The following is a 20,618-nucleotide window of genomic DNA, read 5'->3' on the forward strand; positions in this document are numbered from 1 at the left end:
GAAAGAGTCCGTTTGAAAGAGGGACGCTTACTCTTCTTCTTGACAGGTAAGAGAGTGCTTTTCCCACAAGAGATTCTCTTGATATAGTTATCCAAGTCCTTTCCAAACAACCTTGCACCACGCAATGGAAACCCAGCCAGTAGCTTCTTACATGGTGCTTCGGCTGACCAATTTTTCAACCATAGGATTCTACGTATATGCACCAACCCCAGTGAAAGACGGGAGGTTTGCACGATAGAATCTCTAATGGCGTCAACCACAAAGCATAAGGCCGCTGGAAGGTTAGCAAACCCCTGGGCCTGCTGTTCAGGTAATACTTTGATGACCTGCTTAACATGGTCTCTTAAGTATTGACAGACTCCAATCGCTGCTATTGCAGGTTGGGCCACTGATCCTGCTAAGGAGAAAACATCCTTCAATAGGGATTCCATCCTTTTATCTACAGGATCCCTGAGCATCTGAGCATTGTCTACAGGACAAGTCAGGCTATTATTTACGGAGGAAATGGCGGCATCAATAGCCGGTATTCCCCACATTTTAATAAACTTTTCTTCCATCGGATAAAGTGTTGAAAACTTTCTCGGCGGAAAAAAACGTTTGTCTGGGTGATCCCACTCAGAATAAATAAGCTTTTCAAGTAAAGTATGAACAGGAAAAGCATGTGCTGCTTGGAAAGGTTTCAGTGACCCCAAAGCAGAAGAGGATTCTTTAGTAGTTTCAGGTATCGGCAACTTAAATGTGGAGCGGACCAATCCAGTGAGGATCTGCACTAAGACTTTCTCCTCTTGGGAAGTCGCAGAGGGTCCCTCTCCACCTGATTCCCCCGAAGAGGAATCATCCATCCCATCCCGATCCTCTGAAAGGGATTCATCTCCTTTATCCCAGAGCTCCTCTGTCTGAGGGTCTTGGGGAACAGAGGAAGGCCTAGTGCGTTTTCTTCCACTGAGTGAAGACGTAATCACGGCCATTAATCTTTCCTCTAGACCATTAATGGTTGAGGAAAAAACCTCTTGTGTAATATATACAGGGGCTGAAGTGCCAGAAGCAGGTGTAGCCCCTGACCCCGATGGCTCTCCCTGGCTAGCCGTCCCTGGCCCATCTTTAGGGGGGGAGGATGCTGCCGACAGGGGGCCCTCAGAACCTGAACGAGATCCCCTAGTGTCTCTGGTTCCTGGGGTGCTTGAACCTCTTCTACCCATAGTGCAAAGCAACAAGGTGTGAGGTATACAAATGAACACTGCCCGCTGAGCGATGTAGTCTGGCTAAAAGCATTGCTACCCAATGCTCAGTCTGGTGTTACTTCAGTAAATGCTGCCTAGGAGAATGCCTGTGTCCCACCTTACATGCGACCGTCAGCTCTGTGTCTCTCAGAAGGCTGAGTGCACCTGTACAGAGTGCCTCTAATAGCCTGCAGCTGGCCTGAGTGGGAGTCTAAACACTCTGTGCTGACATCCCGCCCCCTCCTCTACCGCCCCCCCCCCCCTCGAGTTTTGAAAAAAAACGAGCGCTTCCCGCACTGCCGACTCTCCTGTCATGCTTCTGGAGAAAAGGCTGGGGATGGGGGGGGGAGAAGGAGGGAGACTGGTAACAAGATTTGCCTGAACGGCTATCTTCAGAGATGGTGGCCATTAGGCCGCAGAGTCCGGGTGGTATAACCACTTTCTAGACCCCTGTGGCCCCTCTCTAGCCTGGGGGGAACATTCAAACATGAGAAATCCCCCCTTTCCACCTTACCTGCTTGCAGCCTGCTTTGAGATGCTGGGAATAATCAGCACTGAACACCTGAGACAGTCAGTCAGCATGTGTAGGTTTGTGCTCTTGGCAGCCCCCGGTGGTCACAATAGGCATAGCATGCATTTACCTTAAAGGAGAAAAGCCACTAGAACTCAAAAATTCTGTGGAATCTCCTCTTACCTTATCCAGCCGCAGGGTGCTGTTTACACAGACCCAATCTTCACCTCTCACGGTGGGCTCCGTTTGAAAAAAACCGTCAGAGACTGGGGCCCCCATCAGTAGGGGGATCCAACAGTTCTGGGACCGTAAAGCACCTCGCCAGAAATTAGGAAGTTTAAAGCCATTTTCCGATCTGCGGGGTCCAGCTCTCTAAAAAGAGAAGCATTACGGGTAAAACCTCGTTTCTTCGGACACGAGGCCCGGGTACCATTCAATTCGGCCATGAAAAGACACTTTGAATGGATCCGGTTCGCCTGGCTTGCCCCAGTATAGGATCTTAGGATATTCCCTTTGGAGCTCAGCACAGGACATCTTTACACGTCCATCACCTAAGACATTGGCGTAAAAAACTGAGGTATCCCTGCAAGGGGGAGGGATTATATAGGGGGTTGAACTTCCTGATAGGGTGTGCCAGTGTCCAATCACCAGTGATACCTATATAACCCATCAGTAATTACTGTGGCTCTGTGTCCCGTGATGTTCGAGAAAGAAATAGTGCCCCCTTGTTGGTGTCAGTGGGAAAAATACCGTATATACTCGAGTATAAGCCGAGTTTTTCAGCACTTTTTTTGGGCTAATGCCCCCCTCGGCTTATACTCCAGTCAAGCACTTTTCTGCAGCAGAGAATGACATTTTCTGAACCGAATTTGGGGCCTCGTATCTCGGGGCCACTTAGTGATAAGAACCCCAAATTTGGTGTGCAAACCCAATGGAACTAGCACTACAACATATCCAAAGCTGGGGTTCCTAGCACTAAGTGGCCCTGAGATATGGGGCCCCAAAGTTGGTTTAGAAAATGTCATTCTCTGCTGCAGAAAAGTGCTTGACATTTTCCGAACCGACTTTGGGGCCCCGTATCTCAGGGCCACTTAGTGCTAGGAACCCCAGCTTTGGATATGTTGTAGTGATAGTTCCACTGGGTTTGCAAGAGATACGGGGCCCCAAAGTCGGTCAACTGTGTCCATCTGCAGCAATGACATTTCAGGGCCCTTTGGTTCCAGAGACCCCAAATTTTGGCTGCAGTTAGGGGGCATCTAGGAACCCTTAACTACCGAGTTTGAAGTTCGGTGCACCTATGGCTGCAAATGGGCACAGTGAGGCTGCAAATGGGCGCAGTGAGGCTGCAAATGGGCGCAGTGAGGCTGCAAATGGGCACTGTTGACCCTCTTCTCCACTTACAGTAGCTGCGCATTTCTCACCCTCGGCTTATACTCGAGTCAACACGTTTTCCCAGTTTTTTGTGGTAAAATTAGGTGCCTCGGCTTATATTCGGGTCGGCTTATACTCGAGTATACACGGTAGTGCCCTGTTGGTGTCAGTGGGAATAATAGTGCCCCATTGTTGGTGTCAGTGGGAGGAATAGTGCCCCTTTGTTAGTGTCTGTGGGGGAACAGTTTCAGGTATCGGTGTCATGAAAAGTGGCTCAAGGGCTGGATAGTGGCAAGCAAAGGGCTGCATCTGGCCCCTGGGCCACAGTTTAGAGACCACGTCTAAAGAAGTAGACAGTAGGGAACGATGGGGATCTTTGCTCTCGGGGTAATAGAAGGGATTGTACTACAATACATACCATTGCGGTTGAGCTCGTGCTGATCTTTGTCCGTGTGCGGCATCTGCTGTCCGACATTGACGGGCGAGTGATGGCCGAGGCCGAAAGGAATGGGGGAACCCCGGCCATGGCCTTGAAGCAGGTTCATGTTGTAGGCCATAGCTGGGTGGGTCATAAGCCGGGGGTCCACAGAGAAGCGGCCCTGGTAGTTGGGCGGCCATGGGACCTGGAATTGGAACATTGTTGGTTACAAGAGGAGAAAAACAGACCAGATGGATTAGCAGATTTAGATACACTAACAAATTGAAGCCGAACTCCAACATTTTATAATCAGTTAGTTTTTTTTTTTTCCTTTTGGGATAAAAGGTTTTACATCAATAAAAGCTGATCATTGTAAGCACCCCTTTCAGTGGTAAATGGTTGGTCTCATCCCTTCAATGATAACAAGCTGCAAAGCCTGTTCTGTTGAAAAACGTCAGACCTACTGGCTGGATCACCAAAAAAAAAAATCTAAAAAAGAAAACGAATGCAGCCATCACATCTAAGAATTGGTAAGCTGCAATATTATAAATGTTTGTCTTTAGGTTTAATACACCTTCCAGGCTCGATTCACACATGTCCAGTGCGAATTTACAAACCAGCTGCAATTTAGATGTGGTTCAGAAGGAAATTTTTGGAGCCGGTGGCCACCAGCGTCTTTAGCAATATATGGTTAAGGAGCGCCCCCCCCCCCCCCCCCCCAATCCATACTAGGTCCTTTCAGGTCTGGTATGGGATTTTAAGAGGAACTCAACGCTAAAATTTACAAAGAAAAAAAGGCGGAACCTCATGCCAAAAATCGACTGATGCATGCTGGGTCGGAGAAGTCACAAGGGGGCGGTGCCGCTGGGTGACCCCGCCCCTTAGCTATTTAAGAACGGTCAGATGTGGCGGGCAGACAGCGGGAGCCTTGGGCATGAGCTGAGCTTTTTTTTTTCCTTCCTTCAGGTCGGCGGGCGTTGTGATTGAGGATGGATCTACACCGAGGGACAATTTTATTTAACCGTTTCAGCCCTGGAAGATTTTACCCCCTTCCTGACCAGAGCACTTATTACAATTCGGCACTGCGTCGCTTTAACTGTCAACTGCACGGTCGTTTGACGTTGTACCCCGAACAAAGTTTGCGTCCTTTTTTCACACAAATAGAGCTTTCTTTTGGTGGTATTTGATCACCTCTGCTGTTTTTATTTTTTGCGCTATAAACAATTTTGAAAAAAGAAACCCCAATATTTTTTACTTTTTGCTATAATAAATATCCCCAAAAGTTTGCACAGAGAAGGTTTTTTTTTTACCTTCATGCATAGAATGTCTCCCTGGTGCAGGTAGATTTGGTGAATTAAATGTAAAACTTTTGGGCTTGAATAAAGGCAATTAGAGCCTTCAAGTGATTGAAAAAGATTTTTTTTTCTAAAAACAAACATGTCATACTTACCTGATCTGTAATGGAATTGCACAGAGTGGCCCCGATCCTCCTCTTCTGGGGTCCCCCCGCTGGCACTCCTGGCTTCTATCTGTCCAGTGCCCCCCACGGGAAGCCGCTGCCTTCCATGGGGGGGCACTCGTACGTGCTTCTGAGCCCCCTTTGCTGTGTCCATCGACTAAAAGCAAGGACACTGCCTTTGATTGACAGCACTGGGAACCAATGGCTCCCGGTGCCTCAGGAAAGCCAATGAGACATGAAAGTGATTGGAGAGAAAAGCTACAAACGTGCACAGTGCTGGATCCAATGAGGGATCAGGTAAGTATAAAAGGGGGTGAGGGGCCAAATTTGATGCTAGGAATGCATTAAGGTTTTAGAACCACTTTCAAATCCAGAAAGGAACAAATGCCCTCTTTGGGGTTTGGGAAGAGTGAACTGCGCTACAGGAACTGGGACAATCGCACCTTGATCCAAAAGATCCAAGAGGCCTTGATGGAGATCTGCTTGTCTATGTGGTGACACAAAGGGCTGGGGGTGAGAAACTGAGAGGGCGGGGAGGGAAACTAAAGCCCTGGAAAATCGCGTCCTAAAGCAAGCTGTCCAAACATCCGCGAAGGTCAATAGAAGCCAACCCCTTGGAAGGTTCAAGGATATTAACGAGGAGGTGGTTGAGGGAGTGGAGAATGAAAAGAGAGGAGAAGACTTCGCAGCCTATTCCTTGGGTTACTTTTGTTGAGAAAAATGGGGGTTCTTGCCTCCCGTAGCAACCAAAATATTATCATAAGGTGTTCCGAAAAGACATTTCCCTTCGTAGGCAAAGGGAATTTATTATCTACAGACCAATCCTACTTATGAACTATCCCTCTTTGTAAGAATCAAATACGCCATCTGAAATCAATATTCTAATCTCTGATACGAGCTGATTGGACAAGACTGTGCAAGGAACCAATCAGAGGAGCAGGTACTTACAGGTAAAGGAACGGACATCACCATATTCCCTCCGTAGACAGCCGGGACGTAGAGGATGCTGGTCCCGGTGTGAGGATCTATTCTCTGCACGGGGCTTGGAGATTTCCCCATGTTGGTGTGTGGACCCATTGGAGGGGTGTACGCTCGGATAGGGTTGCCAATCAGCACAGATGGGTTGGGTTGAACTACAGCAGAAAAGAGAAGAAATAAAAAAAGCTTAGAACATCAGATTTCCTATCACAAGTGCAGTATTGGTGTGCACAATGTATCATTACACTAATCATTATGGAGCCCTTGCTTGCTTTATAGGGCTCTTATAAAAGACAAGATAATAAATGAACAGCTCATATAATTAGCAGACAAACACTGCAGAATCCACATAACTGTGATATTCTCATGTAGGGCCTAAACGTCACTACACAAAAGTGCCAAGATGTTACCTGAGCTGATGTGGAGAAAACTAAACTTTTTTCTCAGAATCTTAATAAGTTCTGATCTGGGTTCTTGAGCTCAGAGGCTTTGCAGAGCTTTGGGTGGGATAAAGCCACATCTTACCTGGTAGTCAGACCACATTATTCTGAGCTGACCATGGGCCTTTATATAGGTGAGCTGATTGATGCTCAGGGCTCTCTCCCTGCTGCTGGGTAAAAAGCTGAGTGCTGACAAAACACAAACTCCATTAACACATGTGCGACTTCAAAATTGTGAGATTTCCATTGTGACTTTGGATGAGTGTAACTATGTTGCAACTTAGGCTTTGACCAATGATAACATACATGGTGTGACACAATTCCTTTTCCTGCTGAAGTAATTATGGCTAGGGCAAGTGTTAGGGCTATGGCTAGGGCAAGTGCAAGGGGCTACGGCTAGGGCAAGTGCAAGGGTCTACGGCTAGGGCAAGGGCTACGGCAAGTGCAAGGGCTACGGCAAGTGCAAGGGCTACGGCAAGTGCAAGGGCTACGGCAAGTGCAAGGGCTACGGCTAGGGCTACGGCTAGGGCAAGGGCTACGGCTAGGGCTACGGCTAGGGCAAGGGCTACGGCCAGGGCAAGGGCTACGGCTAGGGCAAGGGCTACGGCTAGGGCAAGGGCTACGGCTAGGGCAAGGGCTACGGCTAGGGCAAGGGCTACGGCTAGGGCAAGGGCTACGGCTAGGGCAAGGGCTACGGCTAGGGCAAGGGCTATGGCAAGGGCTACGGCTAGGGCAAGGGCTACGGCAAGTGCAAGGGCTACGGCTAGGGCAAGTGCAAGGGCTACGGCTAGGGCAAGTGCAAGGGCTACGGCTAGGGCAAGTGCTAGGGTTATATCTCATTTCTCTTGCAGAAGGGACACCAGGAAGAGAGATGGATGGACAATTTACTCAGGGGGGGGGGGGGGCTTCTCTGCAGAAGGGATGGACTGGGATACAGGTCAAAAAGCAGACTATGTGATCGTTTGTGCTTTACAAAGATGCACACAAGTCACATGTACCGTATATCACGCAGGTGTGACTTTCATACAACTTTTGAGGGTTTACATTGAAGTCTATGGCCCTCAAGTTGCATGAAAGTCAGACCAAAGTAGTGCATAATCACACAGAAGTCTCACAGATATGAATGGTACCTATTGGGAAACATGGGGTGCGACTTGTCAAGCGACTCTGGGTTCCATTGCGAGCTGAGCACACGCACCTGTCATGCGAATTGGATGTGAGGAAACTCGTATCAAAAGCAAAAAAACTTTTTTTTTTATCTTTTGCTTTAAAAAAAGAAAAAAAAAAAAAGAATTGCTCACTTCCACCCTGGACTGGAAGTGATGTCATGACGTCACTCCGGTCCTCCAAGGCCATAGAGGCAATCGGAGACAATCTGGTCTCTGTTCATCTCTGTGAACAGCCGGCTGCACCGTTGAATCATTTCTCGTGCACGCCGGTAAAAACAAGAAGTCTAACTATCCATTTCACTTATCTATGGTCTTTATATTCATCTATATTCATCCACAAAGGTCAGCTAAAGTAACCATAAGTTCCATCAATGGGTGAGGGAATTCGATGTGTGGTGAAAATCAGAAAAGAAAAAACACGGCTTACCCATTGCTTCGCCTTGAAAGTGCTCATTCTGATTGTGATGACCTTTGCCCTGGAAACACAAGTAAGAGATTTTTAAGTAGTCGATCTATACCAGTGTCTACGTCACAGGTAAACTATACTGGGTGTCTTAGTGCTCTTTCAAACGAAAGGCTGAACAGTGGTTTTGACAACCCCCACCCCCCAGCCACCAAACACGGCTGTACTTTGCCTAACGACCACAACATTTTTAGCCTGGGGTGCAGAGTTGTACAGGTATTACCCACCTGCCAAACTTGCCCATTAAAGTGATTATAAACCCTTATTTTTTTATTTTTTGACAAACATGTTATACTTACAAAAGCAATGCGCAGAGAGAGCGCAGTCCTGATCCTCCGTCTTCAAGGGTCCCCCACCGGCACTTATGGCCCACCCCCCTCACCAAGGGACCGACCATAGCAAGCCACTCGTACGGGCTTGCTCCTGAGCCAGCTCTGTGTGAGAGTGAGGCTTGACCCCGCCCCCGATCCCTGCTCACTGGCTGTGATTGACAGCAACAGGCAGCCAAGGGCTCCCCCACTGCTGTCTCTGAGCCAATAAGGAGGGAGAGAGAGTGGAGAGTGCTCCTGCTCTTCTGCACAATGCTTGATCGAGACAAGGCAAAGGTAAGTATAGGGGGGGGAGTTGCACTCGGTTTTTTTTTTATAAAATGCATTAGAGTAAAAAAAAAACCTTCAAGCTTTAGAACCACTTTAATAGGGCTGCACAGCAACCAGGAACCCGCTCTGTACAGAGGCTTCCTGGTTATTTACAAACTGAAGCATAGGAAACAGATTTCTATGCTTCAGTTATGGACAGAGTCAGTGATCGGTACGGATCACCCATTCTTATTCATTCAGACAAGGAAGGGGCCAGTAAATGACATATTTCCTGGCCCCCTTCCCCCACTCTGCATCTTGACAGCATACATGGCAGGAGAGGGGAGGCGGGGCCAAGGAGGGGCATTAATAGGCTGGATAGGAGGGGGGCAGAGCCATAGAGAGGAACAGATTCCATCCCTCCTGCAGCTGCTGAATGCTGGCGGGTCAGAGAAGAGGAGAAGAATTTAGGGGCTGTAGGAGGGAGGGGATCGGTTCATCTATATCAGGGGTCTCCAAATTTTCTAAACAAAAGGCCAGTTTACTGTCCTTCAGACTTTAGGGGGAGGGGCCAGACTGTGGCCTTCTGGCGTATAAAATGTCCCAGCATCAGTGGGAGTGAACAATCCCCCATCATTGGGAGAAACTGTGCCCCAACGCTGATGTCATTGGTGGGAATTGTGCCCTTCATTGGTGTCAGTCAATAAAAAAAGTGCCCCAAGGGCTGGATAAAAGCAAGGCCGCAGTTTGGAGACAATTGCTCTATATGCTGCTGCCCCTCCAATCCAGGTGTACAGAGGGGCCGCATGGGCCCCCCCCCCAGGAGCATGGGGCCTGGTCCCCTGCCTCTGCCAAGTAGTGTGCAATGGTGGGATAGCAAGGGTATCAATACATCTGTGGATCCAAAGGGTGTAGACAGCTCTTGATAAAAAAAACCCAAAAGGGAATACAGCCCAGAGGCTACCATGAGAGGCGTGTCAAGTGTATGAAACGATCGACAAAATACACAGGGTGAGATTTACTAAAACTGGAGCAGCTGTGCATAGTAACCAATCAGCTTCTAACTTCAGCTTGTTCAACAACACCTGGTTACTACGCACACCTGTACCAGATTCTGTGTGCTCCGGTTTTAGTAAATCTCCTCCAGTGTGGGAGATCCTCTCACTTCCTGTTGTGTATTGAAGACAGGAAGTAAGGGAACTCTTCTTGGTCTTCCTATGCCCCGCCCCCTGATCCCTCCTCGTTGGCTGTGATTGAGAGCAACAGACAGCCAAGGGCTCCTCCACTGCTGTCTCTGAACCAATAAGGAGGGAGAGAGAGTGGAGAGAGCCCCTGCTCTTGTGCACAATGCTTGATCGTAACAAGGCACAGGTAAGTATGGGGGGAGGGTAAAAAAAAACCTTCAAGCTTTAGAACCACTTTAATGAGGCTGCACAGCAACCAGGAATCGCTCTGTACAGAGGCTTCCTGGTTATTCACAAACTATGGGCATGAAGTAAAGTGAAATCCATTTGCAGGATATAAAGTGTAGATCAGAGTGCAATGCCTCCGCATCAGGAGACACTAAACTTAAAACGTTCGGCCTCATGTTAGCCGGGGGGGTGTGTTTGGGGCTGCAGTCATTGAGTAAAGAGCAAGTGTTCGATATACACCACTTACCTTAGGAGGGGACTGCTGATGTTTGCCGGCGTTGCCCGAATGCTGCTGTCTGAGCGCCCGCGGGATGAATTCCGGTGCCAGCGGGTTCAGCACATAGGTCTTCTTCAACTCTAAGGCTTCAAGCTGGGCTTTGATCTGTTCAAACGTGATCCCGTGCAAACTTCTGTTCTCATGGCAAATGGTGATGAACTGTTCCCAGAACTTCCTGCAGAGAGACGAGAGAGGGGTCAGGAACAATGAAGAAAACTCCTCTGACGGATAAAAACACACAGAAATCTGCGCCGCTGTCTGCTTCACACGCAGAGTCAGCAATGGTGGTGTGTCCCGTCCAATCAACACACAATGTCCGGTCTGAGAAAGATGGCGGCACCTGAACAAAAAGGTGGAAGGAAATGCCCAGAGAGAGAGAGATAGAGAGAGAGAGAGAGAGAGAGAGAGAGAGGGGAGAGAGGGAGAGAGAGGGAGAGAGAGAGAGAGAGAGAAAGATGGGGGGGGGGAGAGAGAGAGAGACAGAGAGAGGGAGAGAGAGGGGGGAGAGGGGGAGAGGGGGGGGGAGAGAGGGGGGGGGGAGAGAGGGGGGGGAGAGAGGGGGGGGGAGAGACAGAGAGGGGGGAGAGAGGGGGGGGAGAGGGGGGAGAGACAGAGAGGGGGGGGAGAGACAGAGAGGGGGGGAGAGACAGAGAGGGGGGGAGAGACAGAGAGGGAGAGAAGGGGGGGGGGAGAGAGACAGAGAGAAGGGGGGGGGAGAGAGACAGAGAGAGAGGGGGGGAGGGAGACAGAGAGAGAGAGAGAGAGAGACACAGAGAGACTGTTTTATAGGGAAAAGGAATGCAAGTCCTGTACATTTGTGAAGGAGACCGGGATTGTATACAGTATGAAATGTGGAAACGTGAGCCTAATAAAAGCTCATACATGGTGAGATTATGAGCCAATACATTGTACTGGTTATACAGCCGCATAAAAACCCATCCACCCATCATGGGACGCAATCAGTCCCGGCCTTTTCTGGCACTTTTTGTTTACAAGTTTAAATCAGTATTTTTGCTAGAAAATTACTTATAACCCCCAAACATTATATATATATATATATATATATATATATATATATATATACATACAAAGACCCTAGGGGAAAAAGTGTGATCGTTGCAATTTCTTAAGTCATGTGGTATTTGTGCAGCGGTTTTTCAAACATAACTGCTTTGGAAAAAATACACACCTGCCTACTGGGCACTTAAACCCCCCTCCTACCCAGGCCAATTTTTAGCTCTCGGCGCTGTCACACTTTGAATGACAATTACGCGGTCATGCTACACTGTACTCAAATGAAATTTTTATCATTTTTTTTTCCACACAAACGGCGCTTTCTTTTGGTGGTATTTAATCACCACTGGGGTTTTTATTTTTTGCTAAGCAGACAAAAAAAATGAATTTTTTGAAAAAAAAACACGTTTCATAGTTTGTTATAAAATTTTGCAAACGGGTAATTTTTCTCCTTCATTGATATTCACTGATGAGGCTGCAATGATAGGCACAGATAAGAAGGCACTGATAGATGTCAATGATGGGCACTGGTAAGTGTCACTAATGGGCACTGATGGGTGGCACTGATGGGTGACATTGTGGGCACTGATGGGTGGCACTGATGGGCGACATTGTGGGCACTGATAGGTGGCACTGATGGGTGACATTGTGGGCACTGGTAGGTGGCACTGATGGGTGACATTGTGGGCACTGATGGGTGGCACTGATGGGTGACATTGTGGGCACTGGTAGGTGGCACAGAAGCTCTCCACGATCGGGACTGATGTCCCTCTTACAGCCGCAGATGATCGGCTTTTTCTCCTCACGCTACCAGCATGAGGAGAAAAAATAGCCGATTACCGGCTCTGCTTACATCACATGATCAGCTGTAATTGGCTGATATCAGCTTTCATTTAACAATTTTGTGAAAAAAAAAAAAAAATCATCATCTTGATTTTGCAAAGTATTGTGGGAAAAAAATTACAACTTCAAAAAACTCACCATGCCTCTTACTAAACACCTTGGAATGTCTACTTTCCAAAAAGGGGTCATTTGGGGGGTATTTGTACTTTCCTGGCATGTTAGGGTCTCAAGAAATGAGATAGGCCGTCAGTATTTCAGGTGTGATCAATTTTCAAAGATTGGCACCATAGATTGTAGACTCTATAACTTTCACAAAGACCAAATAATATACACCGATTTGGGTTATTTTTACCAAAGATATGTAGCGGTATACATTTTGGCCAAAATTTATGAAGAAAAATTACTAATTTGCAAAATTTTATAAACATAAACAAAGTAAAATGCATTTTTTTTTTTTACAGAATTTTCAATCTTTTTTCTTTTATAGCGCAAAAAATAAAAAACCCAGCGGTGATCAAATAGCACCAAAAGAAAGTTCTATTTGTGTGAAAAAAAAAAAGGACAAAAATTTCATATAGGTACAGTGTTGCATGACTGAGTAATTGTCATTCAAAATGTGAGAGCGCTGAAAGCTGAAAATTGGTCTGGTTAGGAAGGGGGTTTGAGTGGTTAAGGAACCAAATCAGTGTGGATTACAGTAAAGTCTTCTTAAAATAGAAGTTATTCCGTGTGTCATTATGGGATGGGAAGAGACGTGTGACCAGCTTCTGTTTTAGGAAGGCTTTGCCGCATGGATCTGTATCTGAAATACGACTGTGAAAATATGGAATACCATGAGAAATCCACGCTGCAAACGGCTCTCCCGCAATAATTCCAGTAATGAGCCAAATCTCCTTCCCGGCATCTTCTATTCTCTGCATTGATTCACAATAAGCGGCCTTTCCGCCTCCGCCAATTCTGTGACGTCCGGTGATGTCAGCTGCAAGCGCTGAATAAATGTTCCCGGTCTTCCCTTGAAATAGAGCGAGTTCTGCTATGACACCCGGCAAAGCGTCATCAGAGAAGATTAGAAGGGAGAAGGCAGCGGCCCGTTCCGCCCGTCTGATCTCACCGCCGTGCCGCTTCTGATGGAGAAGATCCGTCTCTGCAAATGATTTGTTTACATGACCAGCCGCACATTCCCCGCCTAACTACCTTGTTCTCCAGACTCCAATTAGCCTCGGCTGGTAAAAGAAGAATGGCTCAGAACACACTGCTGATAAATCCAATCCTCACCGCATGCGGTACAACACAAGTGAACATGACCCTGAAATGCTGATCTGAATAGGATTGTACATCTGGACCCTGGAAACGCTTTAAAGTGGGAGTAAACTCCATTGGTTGATTTTATACCTATTATAAGGCTTACCTATAGGTACAGTAAGTATCTCCTATATGTGAACCGTTTAGGAGATATTGACTTTAGATGCAGCCGGTGACGCCACCGATGCATGCGTTCCGAGACACCTTTCACACTGGGGCCGCCCGAGCATTAGCGGTAAAGCGCGGCTCCTTTTAGCGGAGCTTTACCGCTGTTTAAATGGTGCTTTTCGGCTGCTAGCAGGGCGCTTTCAACCCCCCCCAGCGGCCAAAGGGGTTAAAAGCACCCGTGTTGCGGCGCTTCTGAAGCGCTTTTTAGGTGCCCATTTATTTCAATGGGCAGAGCATTTTAGGAGCGCTGTAACTGCCCCAAAGATGCTGCTTGCAGGATTTTTCCTATTGTCCTGCAAGTGCACCGCCCCAGTGTGAAAAGACACACTTAAATGAATGGTACGCGGTTTTCAGGCGCTATTTCTAGCGCTAAAACGCCTGAAAACCGCCTCAGTGTGAAAGGAACAGCAAACCCCTGGCATCCCTTCAGTGCCGTACCATAAACAGTGACTCCCGCAGTGAAGCCATCACACAACTCGGCCATTAATACCACCAAAGCCTATAAACCCGGAAGGAAGACCAGAAGGAGAAAGCGCCTACAGCAGTGACAGTGCGCCGCTGGAGGACTTCGGTTTCAGGCAAGTCTGTCATAATATGCTAGTATGTGATGTATACTGGCACAATATGACTTAAAACTGCCCAGGGCTCAATTTTTTGCCCCCCTTTCACATTAGCATCCCCCCCCCCATCAGAACACAATAGCTCAGCAGGGGAGATTGCTGTACTAATGTCGGATTGTTAGTACAGCGGCTCCGACCTGATTTGCCAAGGTTTTTTTTCCTTCAAGAGCAGTGTCGCTGGAACTGCTATGGAGATAGGAAAAAAGCACACACACACAACAGCTATGCCCACCCCTCCTTCTGCCATTCACAGAAGCCTTTGTAACATGCAAACTCATTCACAAAATACAAGGGCTGCTGTGAATGGGCAGCAGAGGGGAGGGGTGGGCATAGGTGGAGTGTGTCCTCTGGAAGTGCAACAAACATGTAACAGAGATAAATCCTGGAGGTGACATGCACCAAATTGGACTTAAAGGAGTTGTAAACCCTCGAGGCTCCATTCCATGCATTAAGATGAAAATCCTCCTGTGATGCAGCTCCCCCCAGAGCCCCCCTTTTACTTACCTGAACCTGATCTTTCCAGTGACGGGGACAAGCACACCAGCTCCAGTAGATGCCTCCCGCTGCTGTCAATCAAATCCAATGACATGGGAGCCTAGGGGCGGGGCCGAGTCCTGCTGTCTGTGTCAATGGACGAAGCAGCAGGACACAGGAGCACGCCCATACGAGTGCCCCGAGGGAGAGTGGCTCTCCAACGGGGCACTCCAGAAGAGAAGGAGCCAGGAGCACCATTGAGGGACCCCAGAATGGGAGGATCGGGACCACTCTATGCAAAACCAACTGCACAGAGAAGGCAAGTATGATATATATTCGTTTGGGTTTTTTTTTTTTTTTTTTTTTAAACTAACCTTTACATATCCTTTAACTCATAGTGTGCCTTCACTTTTTACAAAGTTGCCAGGAATTTAGCTTTAAGTATCCATAACCTTTTAAATACTTATATATACTGACCCATGAGCTAGGTAATTAAAGCCTACTAACTGTTTAGCTTACAATAAAGTGACAAAGGCCTGATGGTTGTAGATGGCTGAATGGGGTCCCCAAACATTTGTCTGACATGAGCAATACTAAAAACACCCTTCATGCACAAGCAGGTTACAATCATCTTCCCACAAATGGAAGAGAGATCCATAAAACAACCTACCTGCATCTTCCGATGGAGCACAATGCAATGGGGTCTCCTACTACAGCCACCAGGGACTGGGCCCGAGTGATGGCAGTGTTCAGGAGTTTGTAGTTGGACAGGAAGCCGTAGTCTAGGTCTTCGGTGGAATCCTCCAGCAGCTGCTCTTTGCGTTTGATGGGGGTCTGCTTGTGTTTACAGGTGTGCCGAGTCCTCACTGTGCTCAGGAATAAGACTCTGAACTGCTTCCCTGGGGAAACAAACACAAAAACCATCAACCTTCCATTCCCTGGTCCTTCTAGAACAACATGAACGTCTGGTTTGGGCAGAATGGAAGAACGATGGAGATGACGCCTACCCTGGACATTCAGGACTCTCTCCACGCTGACTTCCGACAAGCGTTTCTTTCGCAGTTCAGCTCGGATCCTGAACACCTGATCTGCGTACGGCGTTACCACACCAATGCTGCCATCGTCCAGCTTCCCCCACGCCACCGGCCACTTCCGCCTCAACTCCTCCACACGTTCAACCACCTCAAACACCTTGGGGAGGAGAGAGAGAGAGAGAGAGGTTCACCACATAAAAGAAAGATATATAGAAAGAACAAGCAGCTCCTGGTCAATAGGTTTCCACTTTTATCTTTTGTTAGATCTCAGTGCTGCCGATATCCTGCAAGCACTTGATATCTACATGCATTTACATTCAAGCCAAGTCTGCATGGGATTTCCCTATGAGGGCCAACAGAGGTCCACGTCTGTGTAAAATGTGTGGACACTTGTAGTCTCCACCAAAAGTCCCGGTGACAATGCAGGAGGACAAATGGGAGACACAACAATGTCATCCTATAACAGAAGTGTCAGATCAAGGACCTCACAGGAGGAACACCAAGGACCATTGTAATGAAAACTGCAGATTTAAAAAAGACTGAAAATGACTTTTGAAACCCAATAATTGGAAGAGCGAGCCGGAAAAGAACGGAGAAACTCTTTTTTACGCAGGTTTCATCCTGCGGGGTTCATTGGAGTAGATGTGTGTTTTTTTCTTTTTGATTGTTTTGTGCTGTTTGAACCGGGGAATGGCCAAAGCCTCTGAATTGTACAATTTTTTCAGAAAACCTATAAAAAGAATTTAAAAATAAATAAAAAATTACTTTTGAAAAGACATTCCCATGTTAAATCTTCTATTGGATTTTAGTGATTGGGTTTGAAGGCTCCATTCTCAGTGATGTCATCGCTCTCTAGTGATTGGATAGGCTCCATTCTCAGTGATATCACCGCTCTCTAGTGATTGGATAGGCTCCATTCTCAGTGATATCACCGCTCTCTAGTGATTGGATAGGCTCCATTCTCAGTGATATCACCGCTCTCTAGTGAATGGATAGGCTCCATTCTCAGTGATATCACCGCTCTCTAGTGATTGGATAGGCTCCATTCTCAGTGATGTCACCTGTCTCTAGTGAATGGATAGGCTCCATTCTCAGTGATGTCATCGCTCTCTAGTGATTGGATAGGCTGCATTCTCAGTGATGTCATCGCTCTCTAGTGAATGGATAGGCTCCATTCTCAGTGATGTCACTGCTCTCTAGTGAATGGATAGGCTGCATTCTCAGTGATGTCATCGCTCTCTAGTGATTGGATAGGCTGCATTCTCAGTGATGTCATCGCTCTCTAGTGAATGGATAGGCTCCATTCTCAGTGATGTCACCGCTCTCTAGTGAATGGATAGGCTGCATTCTCAGTGATGTCATCGCTTTCTAGTGAATGGATAGGCTGCATTCTCAGTGATGTCATCGATCTCTCGAGTGAATGGATAGGCTGTATTCTCAGTGGAACAGCGATCTCTCTCCTCCTCCATTCAGTCCTCTTCCCCCACAGTTAGAAACACCACCCAGGGAACACATTTAACCCCTTAATTGCCCCCCGGTGATAACCCCTTCCCTGTCGGTGACATTTATGCAGTAATCAGTGCATTTTTATAGCACTGATGGCTATATAAACATCAACGGTCCCAAAAAATAGGATTTTTTAAAACAGCTTACCTGTAAAATCCTTTTCTTTCGAAGGACATCACGGGACACAGAGCCACAGTAATTACTGATGGGTTATATAGGTATCACTGGTGATTGGACACTGGCACACCCTATCAGGAAGTTCAACCCCCTATATAATCCCTCCCCCTTGCAGGGATACCTCAGTTTTGTAGCCAAGCAATATAGTGTATTAGAAGAGGGGTGGGACCTCTGTGTCCCGTGATGTCCTTCGAAAGAAAAGGATTTTACAGGTAAGCTGTTTTAAAAAATCCTATTTTCTTTCTCGAACATCACGGGACACAGAGCCACAGTAATTACTGATGGGATGTCCCAGAGCAATGCTACCTGAGGGGGGGGGAACCACGACCAAGTAGGGTGCAATCAGACCTGAGGACCCTGTACTGCTGCCTGCAGCACACTACGCCCAAAGGCGATATCCTCCTGCCTTCTCACATCCACCTGATAGAATCTGGTGAATGTATGAACTGAAGACCAGGTTGCGGCCTTGCAGATTTGAGCCATAGAGGCCCGGTGATGCACTGCCCAAGAAGCACCAATAGCCCTTGTGGAATGTGCCCTGATCTGAAACGGAGGAATCTTCTGTTTCAAACCGTAAGCTTGAATGATCAACTGTCGAATCCATTTAGAAATGGTAGCTTTTGACGCTGCCTGTCCTCTATTGGGACCCTCTGGCAGCACAAACAAAACATCCGTCTTGCAGATCTGAGTAGTTGCCCCTAGATAGGCCTTAACTGCTCTTACTACATCCAACGAATGTAGAGATCTCTCTTCCGGAGAACAGGGATCTGGAAAAAAGGAAGGTAGAACAATGTCTTGGTTTAAATGAAAATCAGAAACCACCTTCGGTAAAAAACTAGGATGAGGGCGTAGTACCACTCTATCCTTGTGTATAATCAAATAAGGCTCCTTACAGGAAAGAGCTGCTAATTCTGATACTCTTCTAGCAGAAGAGATGGCCACCAGAAAAATTAATTTCCTTGTCAACAAGACCAAAGGAATCTGACTTATTGGTTCAAAAGGCCGTTTCTGTAACACAGCCAGGACCAAATTCAAGTCTCAGGGGTTTAGGGGCGCTTTAACCGGAGGATTAAGACGCATCACCCCCTGCATAAAGTTTCGGACCAAAGAATGCGAAGCAAGTGGCCGCTGAAATAATACTGATAAAGCAGAGACCTGGCCCTTGATGGTACTCAAGGCCAGCTTCATCTCTAATCCCATCTGTAGAAAATCAAGGATTCTACCTATGACATATTTCCTGGGATGCCAACCTCTGGATTCACACCAGGTTATATAAGCTTTCCAGACTCTATGATAAATCATCCTGGAAGCTGGCTTCCTTGCATTAATCAAGGTAGATATGACAGGACCTGAGAGCCCACAACTCTTCAGAACGTGGGTCTCAATAGCCAAACCGTCAAATTTAGTGTTTGTAAGGCAGGATGGAACACTGGACCTTGAGATAACAGGTCTGGGCGTACCGGTAGGGTCCACGGGGAACCTACCGTCATCCTTACTATTTCTGCATACCAAGTCCTTCTGGGCCAAGCGGGGGCCACCAGAAGTACCGACTTCCTTTCCTGCCTGATCCTGCGAAGGAGTCGTGGTAGTAGCAGAATAGGCGGGAATGCGTAAATCAGTGAGAACCGATGCCACGGAATCACCAACGCATCCGTCCCGCATGCAAGAGGATCTTTTGTCCTTGCCACAAATCTGTCTATCTTTTTGTTGAATCGGGATGCAAAAGATCTACATCTGGAACCCCCCATCTTTGGCATATGGCCCAAAAGACGTCGGGATGCAGAGACCATTCCCCTGGAAGTAACTGCTGGCGACTTAGATAGTCCGCCTGCCAATTCTCTATTCCCGGGATGAAAACTGCCGATATGCATGGCACATGCATCTCTGCCCAGACTAAGATCTGGTTCACCTCTTTTTGAGCAGCTCGGCTCCGGGTGCCTCCCTGATGATTGACATAAGCCACTGCTGTGGCATTGTCGGACTGGATCCTGACCGGACAACCCTGTAGCCTGATAGTCCAGGCTTTTAGAGCTAGATGTATCGCCCGGATCTCCAGAATGTTGATGGGTAAGGTCCTCTCTGTCTTGGACCATACTCCTTGGACCGCAGCCTGTTCCAGAACTGCTCCCCAACCTGACAGACTGGCATCTGTTGTTAGCACCGTCCAGGTAACCGGTAGAAAGGATTTCCCCTTCTGCAGGTTTTCGGGTATGAGCCACCAATTGAGGCTCTGACGCACCGCATGCGACAGGTGCATCGGAAAGTCTAATGCCTGAACCTTCTTGTTCCAGGTCGACAGAATACTGTGTTGCAGCATTCTTGAGTGAAACTGAGCATAGGGAACTGCTTCGAATGAAGACACCATCTTCCCTAGTAGCCTCATACAAAGGCGGACTGAGGGACCCTTCTTGGTCCTTACTGTCAGAATCAGCTCTCTCAAAGCAGTGATCTTTGCCTGGGGTAGAAATATTTTCTCCTGGCTTGTATGTATAATCAGACCTAAATATTCCAGTCTTCTTACTGGTTTTAGGAAAGACTTTTCTAAGTTGAGGATCCAACCCAGGTGTTCTAGATACCTGACCGTGGTCCTCAAGTTTCCATTCAAAGAGGCTACCGACCGGTCTATCAAGAGCAGGTCGTCTAGGTATGCTATGACAGCTATACCCTGAGCCCTTAATCTGGCCAGAGGAGGAGCCAAGATCTTTGTGAACACTCGAGGTGCAGTGGCTATCCCAAAGGGCAGAGCCATAAACTGGAAATGGCGCCCTCCTACCTCGAAGCGCAGAAACTTCTGATGAGCAGGAAAAATGGGCACATGCAGATATGCATCTCTGATGTCTATTGATGCCAGAAATTCTCCTCCCTGCAGGGTGGGAACTACTGTTCGAATTGATTCCATGCGGAAGGATTGAATCCTTAGGAATCGGTTCAGATCCCTTAAGTCCAAAATGGGCCTGACATCCCCATTTGGCTTTTGGACCGTAAAAAGGTTGGAATAGAAGCCCAATCCCTGGTCCTTTGCGGGAACTATCATAATGACCTCCTGCGACAAAAGTCGCTCTAACGCTAGAAGGAGCGACTGCTTCTTCTCTGGGTCTCTGGGAACATTTGATCTGAGGAACCGAGGAGAAGGGAATTCCTGAAACTCCAGCTTGTACCCTAAGGTTACCGTGGAGACTACCCA

General features: G+C 47.5%; 1 protein-coding gene across 1 annotated transcript in view; it reads right to left on the reverse strand.

Moving 5' to 3' along the window:
- HELZ (helicase with zinc finger) overlaps positions 1-20,618 on the reverse strand; it is a gene marked incomplete in the record, with an annotated part of 94,877 nt that overhangs the window by 32,179 nt on the left and 42,080 nt on the right. Inside the window, 6 exon segments of the mRNA XM_073607145.1 lie at positions 3,521-3,725; positions 5,928-6,112; positions 7,994-8,042; positions 10,267-10,471; positions 15,388-15,616; positions 15,725-15,908. Of these exon segments, the coding sequence (XP_073463246.1) occupies positions 3,521-3,725; positions 5,928-6,112; positions 7,994-8,042; positions 10,267-10,471; positions 15,388-15,616; positions 15,725-15,908 (1,057 nt within the window).

Source organism: Aquarana catesbeiana, linkage group LG12 (genome assembly GCF_042186555.1).
Source record: "Aquarana catesbeiana isolate 2022-GZ linkage group LG12, ASM4218655v1, whole genome shotgun sequence".
Lineage (NCBI taxonomy): Eukaryota > Metazoa > Chordata > Amphibia > Anura > Ranidae > Aquarana > Aquarana catesbeiana.